This window comes from Penaeus vannamei, chromosome 26 (assembly GCF_042767895.1).
Source record: "Penaeus vannamei isolate JL-2024 chromosome 26, ASM4276789v1, whole genome shotgun sequence".
Classification (NCBI taxonomy): Eukaryota; Metazoa; Arthropoda; class Malacostraca; order Decapoda; family Penaeidae; genus Penaeus; species Penaeus vannamei.
This window is the reverse complement of record NC_091574.1, coordinates 3,646,738-3,657,407: the sequence shown is the minus strand read 5'-3', so window position 1 is coordinate 3,657,407 and position 10,670 is coordinate 3,646,738. Positions and strand designations below refer to the sequence as shown.

Here is a 10,670-nt window from a genome sequence, read left to right as displayed (position 1 = left end):
GTTGCTACTTGACTTTCTTGGTAATATGACCATTAGTGAAGGTTGAATTCAAGAATGCACTTTCTACTTTTAGAATTACAGTCTAAAAGGTTGTGCTTTGAGTGAGGTTAATCAGAATTGTCCTAAAAAAATAAAATCCAAGGAGATAAGAACTGCTAGAAAATTTTATCATCTCTGCTCCTCCCAGATGTTACTTACCGACCGAGCTTATTAAATATGCCAGACCTCCCAAGCTGGCTACACTACTCATACTCTCCTGCTAATCGCTCTGGGTTTGTTTACGGAGTGCCACCTGAGGGTTTATCTGAATTCCAAGTGAGTGGTGCTTATTCTGAGAGGTTATTTATATGAACATTTTGCCTGTTTTATTAATTTTTATTTATTATTTATTTATTCATTTATTTATTGCTGTTTGTGAGCATGCAGTACAAAATTATTACTTCCTGACCAAGTTTCTAAGACAAACTTGCTTGATGTTAGAGGTTGAATATTATTATTTTTTTATTATCATTATTATAATTATTGTTATTATATATTATTTATTATATTATTTTTACTTTTCCACGTGAATTCGGCATGTTTACAAATACATGTAACTGGTTACTCTATTAGAAATTTGTCGCAGGTGCAATGTGCTTATTTTTGTAAAAGTCCTCATAGTTTTCAAATTTGTTTTGATTGTGTATTTATTTATTTATTGAGGTTATGATAAGATGTCTTTGTTGGAATGATGTATTGTTGATAGTTTTCTGATTTCTTGTTTAACCAGATGTACTCTAATCACTAGTCAACTGATTCTCACAATTTTTACGGTAGTGATTTGCTTAATAATTCCTTAACCCATAAAGGATGATGAATAGATATTGTCTTAATTTGGTTACATATGGCAAATGACAGAAAAGCTGTTTCACTGCTATATTTTTCAATGCGTTTATTACATTTTATTGAGTATTATATTTTTCCATTGTGTGGGCACACAATGTACAGCATTTTTTTACATAGGTCTGTGTGGTACAACTACATATATTTCTATATTGGTATTAGAGTTTCGTCCTTTTTTTCCCCATCTTGCACACATATGAAGTTCTGAATTTACTTGTCCTTTAGGGGTTAAATAACAGTGTTACAAAGTTCTGTTTTGCTAACTTTTTATATTGAGTTTAGTATAGTTGTAGTTTAGCTAACTGTTGTTCTGCTTAACCCATTCTTACTGGGTGATATCTAATTACATCATGACGTAAATTTCACTAATGCAGGGTGAAGTCTTATGATATCATGAGCTAGATCGACACCTCAGTAGCCTACCAATGAGGAGGATAATAGCCCAGGAATGGAGCAGCAATAGCACTCTGACCTCATTAAACATTTCTTTTCTTGAATTCTACTGATTTTTAATGGGTGAAATAAATAAAATTATTTTCTTCCCCAGCATGATTGAACAGTAATATTATAGCTGTGCACTTAGAAAGCAGATTATCCTCCAGATGCATGTGTGGATGTAGAAAAAAAACATTGGTTTCCGTAAGAAGTAATATCTGTTGGATTTAATTTGCAGAAGCCTTACCAGATGAATTGATCATTTAATTGCTTTCAAGAAAATGTGCATTACACAATTTACCAAATATTACTCCTAGTTGAATTTATGCTTCTCCAGTATTATATGGTTGTGTGTGATGAGCAGTCAGTATGCCATCAGAAGACAGTATTTCTTCGTTTGAGAAATGTGTTTTTATGTCTACCCTTTATAGCTTCCTAAATCATTATTTTAGAAGGGGATTTATACAAATTAAAAGTCCCTGGAAGACAGTTGAAAAATCTTGTAGTATTTGACTGGTATTGATGATAAAGTATAAACAAATTTAGAATAACTCATGTGATGTTATATATTTCCAGCTGGAGGTGATACAAAGAGACAAGAGCACATATAACACCTCTCACAGAGTGTACAATGTAGATGTCTTGGAACAGCCACGTATGTCCTGCACTTTCTTTCCCGTTTTGTGGAAATATTGATGAATACGATACTTAATTGCAAATAGAGAAAAATACTTTTACTGGGATTATTTCTCAGGTAAGCCCTATGAGGTACGCTTCAAAGTCACAAACAGGAATGTAGAAGAAATGCTTGTGCACAGAGGTTGGGAGAAATTGATGTCAGTGCTGACAGAAGACCTCTGGGAAGAGAGTGCTGCTGACCTAAATGTAACATACCTAGCCTCTGCTACCCAAAAGGGTGATCGCTTGCCTGCCAGACCAGACGAGCGGGAAGGGTAAGATCATTATTATCAGAATAGATTGGTGTTCTCATTAAATTCCTTGGTATTAAGATTTCAAGTTAATGTGATATATATTTGTTACCAGTATATTGATTTTTCCTTTTTTAATTATAGGACAATAAACATTCCTTTGTAAAAAATATTTGATCCAAGGGAAACTGACCGTTCTTGCTTAGAAGAAAGAGTAACAGACGTTTAATATTTGCATTTACATTCCTTTAGACTCGAACTAGTATCAACTTTTATTTATGATTTTAAGTAACCTTGTTCCATTTAGAGTGAATTTGAATTTTTTTGATCATTTATTCTATTCTCTATACCATTTTTTTTTACTTGGTATATGCATAATTTTGTTTAATTTTTAGATTTCCCAATTTTTTTATTATATCCACAGGGTTTACATAGGATACGGCAGCTTGGCAAAGTTTTCATCTTCTCTGTATCGTCTAGAACAGGAGGTCAAGCCACTTTGGAGCCACCATCCTTGCCCACTATATTTCAAGAAAACATCGTATGAGCGCTTCTTCCGCAACAAGCACTTTGCTGTTGACTGGTGCAGCTTTAAGTTTGTATGTAGAATCAAGTTAGGGTTATGAGTTACCTACATATGGAATGTGTGTTTGTAGATATTGTTAGTCAGTAATCTGCTAAATAAAAAATTATCTTCTTTTCCTCTTTTTTTTTTTTTTTTTTTTTCTTCTTCTTCTTCTTCATCTTTTTCTTCTTTAGCAGTTTTATGATGAGTATTGTGTATATGCTGATTGATAGATGTGAATATATTATTTGTTACAAGTTTTTAGTGAGGTTGAGGAGATGAATCAAGTATGCAAGCAAGAGGGAAGGAAGTGAAGTTCTTCTATTTTTTTGATAATACTATTATTCTCTTATTTTCTTATATCCACTTGCTACAGTATGACAACAGTGGTGACATGATTTATGGTGGGCATGACGACTCCCGTGATCATGAGGAAGGTCATAGATCCCCAGTGATCTCAGCCCTGGAGAATGAGGGAAGGGTATACCTTCGCAGCCGTGAACAGGTAAGATTATGGAAGTGCAGTTAGAGGTGAACTGCTTTCCTTGTTTTACGTTGATATTCTGTGTATGTTTCAGGGCTTAAACTGAATTGAATAAGTGGTTCAGGTAAAAAGACTTTAAGAGCCTTTTTTATGTCTTTCTTTTTATTGTAAATAGCAAAGCAAAAGTTATCAAAGTAATAATAAGAATGGTAGTAATGAAAAAAAAAAAGAGTAAGGAAAGGACCCTGGACAAAAAAAAAGAGTAAGGAAAGTACCATGCCCAGCTTCATCCTCGCACTCTTCCAGATCACAAAACGGTCCTACACTTTGGATGTGGTGCACACCATCCTGATCCCCCTGGTTGTGATGCTGGTGCTCCTGGCTCTGCTGACATTGGCTATGTGCTGCCACAGGAATAACATGTGAGTGTGAGGATAGGCCTCTTATATGAACTATGGGCTAACAGGGTTAATTTTTGTGTTTAAATGTGTTGATCGTGATGTGTACTATGCTATGGTCTATGGTTAGTGTTAATATTGGTGGTGTTTGTTTAAATGAGAAGTGCTTTGAATGGATACTTATTTCATCACATTATCATGCTCAATAAGTATAGGTTCATTATGTTAGTATACAAAGTTTGGATTCTAAACTGATAGAATGAAAAAAAGATTTATTTCTATAATGTAGGAAGTAAAACTCATAGACAGCAGACATTAAAAAAAAGAAAAGAAAAAAAGAAGAAAAAGAAGAAGATAACAGTGAGAGATGAGAGAAAGGAAGAGTGAGAGGAAGGCAGACAAACAGAAAGTAGATTGTAATAGGAAAATGTGAGTATTGAGATGGTATTTGTAAATGTTTTGTATAATGTTCTCATGCATATTTTGCCAATCTGTAGGGACCAACAATCCAGTGACTTTTTCGATGAACTCTTTGATGACTTCCCGCGGTAAGAACTTCATTGAAAATGGGATGAGTAATGAGTGCCGTTTGGTTTTACATACTGTAGAATTAATGTGTGCAATATTAACAAGAGCATGGTCAGGCACATGATTCCCTTTTGTGTGTGTTCATGCCTGTGTATGTGTGCAGGCCTGCATACATGCCTGTGTGCACACGCACACACATGCACACACACACGCACACACACACGCACACACACACACACACACACACACACACACACACACACACACACACACACACACACACACACACACACACACACACACACACACACACACACACACACACACACACACACACACACACACACACACACATTGGGTTTGTGAAATAATTTTGGTAGTACCTTGATCAGATTATTCTGGTAAACATGATAGTTACTAGGATTCACAATTCCTCCAGTAGAAAAAGGATTCCAGACATTTCTGGTTAGATAAAAGCCTGAAGCTGTGGTTGGGTGTAATGCTGATGGCTTATTTTCCTTATCTTATCAAGGAAAATTAAAGTACCATAAGGACTTAGAAGAGAATCCTGATTTGTAACTTTTCTGAGTTGAAGTTGCCAAGTTGGACACGTGGATATATAAGGAGTTACTTGCTGTTGGTGGTTGATCTGTAAAACCTTTCTTAATTTGGCTCCCATTTATGAACGTAACAGTCAAGAGGTGAAGTATGTTAACATAGAGTTTAAAGGAGAAAGTGTTTTTCTGAAAAGTGTTTTTATATTATATGACAGCAAGGTATCAGATATTGGTATGGTTTGTATGGTTTGTTTTTGCAGTGTTTCCCTCTATTAACTTCATTTCACTGCTTTGGTTGCAGTGGAGAATCATGGTGCCCCTTGGCATGATTTGTGGGAAAAAAACTGAGGCTAACAGAAACTGGACAAGAGTGTAATTGATAGTTTAATACATTTTAAAAAGAGTGTATGTGCATGCAATTGTGAAAGTGTATACTGTTTATCATAGGGAAACAATACATATAGATATGTATATAGACACATACATATATGTATATAAAATAATTTATGATATTTCGCCCACTAATAGCATCCCAGCCACGCAAGATATCCAGATGGTCCAGTATGCAAGCATTCACAGGGCCACGGAAGCACTCCGAGCTCTGAAGGGGCGAGAGCACTCTCCCCATCCCTCGACAGCCACAACGACCACACAGGCTGACACGCTTCCCAGGTCTTGCACTGCCAGTCCTTCCTCCACACTGCCTCGGAATTCTACTCTGAGGTGAGTTGGATTTCTCGGATGGTGAAGGAATTTGAATCTTCTTTTGTCGTTAGTATATGGTTGTGGCGTAGCTTTTATTTTCTGCATTTATATATCTATTTTTCTCTATTCCTTTTCTTTCTTTCTTTCTTTTTTTTAGGCTATTTTTGTATATGTTGATGAGTTTGCTGTATCTTATTGCTTTGTGTATTTTTTTTTCCTTTTCATAGTACATGAGAAGACCAGTGATTCTTATCATGCGGTATATATTTTGTCTGTGATCTAAACTTGCCTCCAAAGATGATGTGACAATTCACCCTTATTTTTCATTAATTAAAGTATGTTAAACCATGTTTGCTATATTATACTGTTTACACATTGTTTTATCTGACTAGATTGTTTTAAGGAAAGAAATTGATCACAAGGAATAGGCAGTGCAAATGATAAGCACATATATTGTGCATATACTTATCACCAGCCATGTTCTTGAATTACAGTTTCATGCAGCCTGTATTATAGGGGAAGACATCAGTATTAGATACTGTGCTTTATATATAAATTGAGTATACATACATTGTCTTTCAGTCGCCGTTTTGAGGATTATGCCACCCTCACACGGCCTGACCCACCACCATATCAGAGGAAGTGAGTGAAAAGTGCTTGGTTTGTTGTATATAATCATTTACAATCTGTACAATTATGTATGGGCTAAAGAGAGGATGGTAATATTTAGTTGAGGAACGATATAAGGAGAGTTTGTTTGTAGAATTATTCATCTCCATTATGTACATATGTATTTATTGTGAACTAAAAATTTAGTTAAAGGGAATTCATGTTTTTTTTCAGTGGAGCAACACCAACACGCTAGAATTTATCATCATTGATGAGACAGCTGGACTAAGGAGAGGATAGCATATAGATTGCATAATTATGAATGGTGGCATAGCAGCCTTGGATAGAAATTTGTATATTGCTGATTTGAAGTTGTAAGGAGAGCAGTTGCAAATAGATTTTGAATGGTGATAGAAAGAAATGATGGAAAATGTGAAAGTTGGTATTGTTTAAGAATTGAAAGGCAGTATCATTTTGAAGTATTACTTATATCCATTGATATGCTTCATTTTAGGTGTTTGTTAATTTATTTTCCTTGTGATTTGCCTCTCCATGATCAATGTAAAGTAAACCTTTGACTGAAAATGTGCCATGAATTTGCATTTAAACTTTAACAATAGTGCAATAAGAACTTCCAGTTAAGCTTGTTATCTCTCTTTTGTATTTATACTAAAGTACTTTGACTGTTGCACAATCTTCAAGAAGGTTTTACTTGCAATTTACTAATAAAGGTATTGTAAGTAGATATTCAAAGGGATTGACATGTTTAGGCTTTTAAAGTGATGCATTGTTAGATATTAATGAGATATTTACTCGTACAGGGCATACTGTACTCTGATATAATGTAATTTAAAAGAATTGATTTATTTTTACCAAGATTAGTGTGAATATGTTGTGTTTGTGCTTTTAAAGTGGTCAAAATATTTCCTTATTTGTGTCTCGAATATAGGGAATACTTTACACAGACATAATATCATTAATAAGAAATGAAGTTTCATAACAAATTTTCATGTTATAATTGAAGTGAAACTTTCAAAATATGACAGAATATGTCAGTTAAATGAAACCTATGTATCTGAAAATCTTGAGTATCTCTGAGAGATCTGTTTGCTAATATTATCCCAGTTAATGCCAGCCTGATGAAATGTCTTATAAGGCTCCAATGGTTGTCAGTAGTACAGAATAAATTCAGAAGCCTCTGTGTCAGATCTTTTGAATTTTTCTGATCTCTGAGAAGACCAACTGGAAGTAGTTTGAGTCTGGGGATCTTAGTTGTTGGCCACAACACGTGCATAGCTTGAGGTGTCTGCCCTGCTCTTAGTGATGATGCAGTGACCATAATGATGAATTTGTCATTATCATTATAATAAGAGAACAGAGATTCCCAGAAATTAATGAGCTGTATGACAAGTTTGTCAAATAATTAGAAAACTACATAAATTGCCAAGTAAAGTAATCTCTGGGACCTTTGTCAGCCTCATCCAAGTCCATGAACCAAGCCATTAGCATGGATGCACTAGGAAAGTATAAAGGGTTAATATTTCAATGTATATGAAGCTAGTGCATTTGTAGAATACTGTAGTTAAGATATATTAGTACAATGGAGTATTGTGTTTTATCTTGTGACATTTTGATTTGTGGAAGAAATTATCCATGGGTTTAGTGCAGAAGAATAGTGGTTATGATGTTAACTTCAATATATTTTAAGAACTTAAATTTGAAGGCAAACTCAACTGAAAGGGATATTTAAGAGCACTTTATAGGAACCTGGCTAGTTACTACATACATACTTTATTTATTTACTTTTTTTTAAAGAATTTTGTAATTATATAAATAACTGAGGAAACACTGTGGCTAAACTGGTCCTAAATGGATTGGTAAATTATGAATCTACTAATGTTAGTTAGAGTTAGAAAATAATTATACCCCATGTTCATAATGTTCATTTTTTTTATTTTTTTTACAAAGATCACCATTTGAATTAGATTTTTAGATCCCTCAGTACTTTTGTAATTTTCTATAAAGTATATCATAAAGTTAAATAATAGAAGGAAAAACAAACATACCAGTACTGGAAGTGAAGGCATATCATACATCTTTGTGCTAAAAGGAGCTTATAGTGTGATTTGCGGAGTTAAGTTTTGTATAAATTTCCCTTCAACAAAGTGGATTATGTCCGTGTATGCATACATGTGTGCATGCTTATACAACACATATCAGTATACATTTTACATATACTTACTCATAACACATATCAATATACATTTTACATATACTTATAAACAACACATATCAGTATACGTTTTACATATACTTATACAGACACTAGCAGTAGATTAAGCATAGTTGTATACAAATGCATTGATATATTAAGGTTTTTAAGAAGAGAAAAATAGTATTCTTATATCTAAATTTTTATTATTTTGTAGAAAAAGCTAATAAAGTACAGTATTATTTTACATTACATTTAGTAACCAAGATCTCTGTAATCATCTAATTTTATAAATTGGAAACCATTTTTTGAAGTGGAAAGTATAGCAGATATTAATGTTGAGATGGAAGAGTACTGAGAAAAGCATAATGCAAAAAATATATATATAAATGAGTACTTAAGTAAATACATGTAGATGTATTTTATGACACTAGTTCTTCAAAGTGTTTTAGTCAGTATATCACCCTCAAAAGAATTATGGTGTTTATCCTTGTGACATATTTGACCACTGGCATCAGAAACATGGTTTTACTGTGGTACAACATTTATTGGCTTGTAATAATGTTAAACTATGTTCTTAACTTACAGGGTACTGATATATCTATAAAAGAATGTTATCTAGTCAAAAGGCTTTACAGTATTATACTATAAGATTGTCATTGTTGTTGTCAAATGTGATTTTTATTGTTTTGCTCTCAATAAAGAATGAAAGTATTATGCATGTTTTATTATCTTTAGATTCAGTAATTATGTGATCAATAAATAATGTGCAGTTAAGAAAAAAAATCCATTGAATACATCTCAAAGGTAAAAGAAATAAAAAACATTAAATCTTCAAGAAAATGAGGATGAATGCAATGATACAGCATGACAAAACATATCAATAAAAAATATCCATATCACGTGAGACAATGGAGTCAAAAATTAGGAAAACATATTCATAAAGAGGCAAAAGAATCCTAAATAAGAATATTCTCTCAATGACTTTAATTTAAAAATATATATATTTACAGTAAAGAGATCAGTCTGTATCATTATTTTTAGATGAGAAAAGGATTTTATAAAATTCCAAAACCATGTTTATGTAAGTTGTAAGAAAAGTTATCATCACCTTTCTTAAAATGTTCCCGATATCACTATACGAACAACAGCTGAATTACATTACCCATAAATTAAACAACGTGCAGTCGTGCAGATAATTACAAAAGTGACGTAATACACACAGACAAGAATTCGACGTAGCAATGTAGAAATCTGAAATGACTGATGCCTGTATACAAAAACAAAACACAGAATAAACAACTAAACCGCCAAGAGTCGATGTGTGTTCTGAATAGGGTTGACTTGAAATAGTAAGGCGCCGTCCATAAAGACAAACTAGAATCAATACATACAGGCAAGTCCACAATCAATGACATGTCAACAGTCTTTTGATTGCGGTGGTTTAAAGCCGTGGCTACACTGAACCAAGGTCTAGATTGACGCGGCACGTGGGGGTAAATCGCCTAGCGGCAACTTGTCCAAATAGAAGACGTTGGCGTCGGCAGCGACACAAATTACATCATTGAACAAGACAAACGCAGAAAAAACGAATAAATACATGTATTTGCATATACGTATAAACACACACACATAAACATGTTCCATACATATACAACTATCTATAAAGGCCTGCATGTAGGTATGTCACCAAGCGGCACACAGGTTTTTGAAATATGTATCGCGTGGCGGTGATATACGAGGTGCAAGTCGCCACTCTCAGTCAGTTCTGCGCCTGCTCTGAGAATAATATTACATGATGAGAAACGTGAATTGCGCTGATTTATCATTCACATATCTATCTTAATTATTAACATTAATGTCCCAGGCCTGAGTGAACAGAAAGTATTCATAGTGGAAGATAACGAGCTGGCTAATCGGATTCCAAGGTATTACAATATATGCCACCTCAGATTGCGATGTCATTTCAGCTTTTTCTTGGGGGTGGGGGTAATGGGGATTAGGCGAGCGAAACGAACGAACACAAAAAGCTATTCTACAGATATTCTTAAGCTATAACCGGAACTATAGGGTAAAGATTTAGTAATTAAAGAAAAAAAAAGGAAAAAAAGGATCTGGGGAGGGGAGCTAGACCCTGAGGGGGGTAATTGCCCCTCCCAATTGATGCCCTAAACACATCCCTGGCGACAATTGCTCATCGAAGTCCACGAGATTTAGCTCGAGTAACGAAGCCCATCGACAAGGTCTATATAAGTACTTGTATAGACCTTGCCCATCGATGCCGTTGTTTATGGGCTATTGCTGAGGCACGAAGCGCGGAGCCCACACCGTAGCTTCATGTTATTATATTATGAACAATTTAAAAA

At 34.2% G+C, this 10,670-nt stretch overlaps 1 protein-coding gene across 2 annotated transcripts in view; it reads left to right on the top strand.

Annotated features, from left to right (window-relative positions):
* Positions 1-9,019, top strand: part of Scgalpha (sarcoglycan alpha) — a gene marked incomplete in the record, with an annotated part of 22,542 nt that extends 13,523 nt beyond the window's left edge. For both annotated transcript variants that reach the window (XM_070139922.1, XM_070139924.1), the window contains 9 exon segments: positions 1,894-1,972; positions 2,072-2,270; positions 2,671-2,845; positions 3,188-3,316; positions 3,602-3,717; positions 4,191-4,241; positions 5,307-5,501; positions 6,066-6,125; positions 6,327-9,019. In XM_070139922.1, coding sequence (XP_069996023.1) covers positions 1,894-1,972; positions 2,072-2,270; positions 2,671-2,845; positions 3,188-3,316; positions 3,602-3,717; positions 4,191-4,241; positions 5,307-5,501; positions 6,066-6,125; positions 6,327-6,348 — 1,026 coding nt within the window.
* Between the last annotated feature and the right edge of the window lie 1,651 nt (positions 9,020-10,670).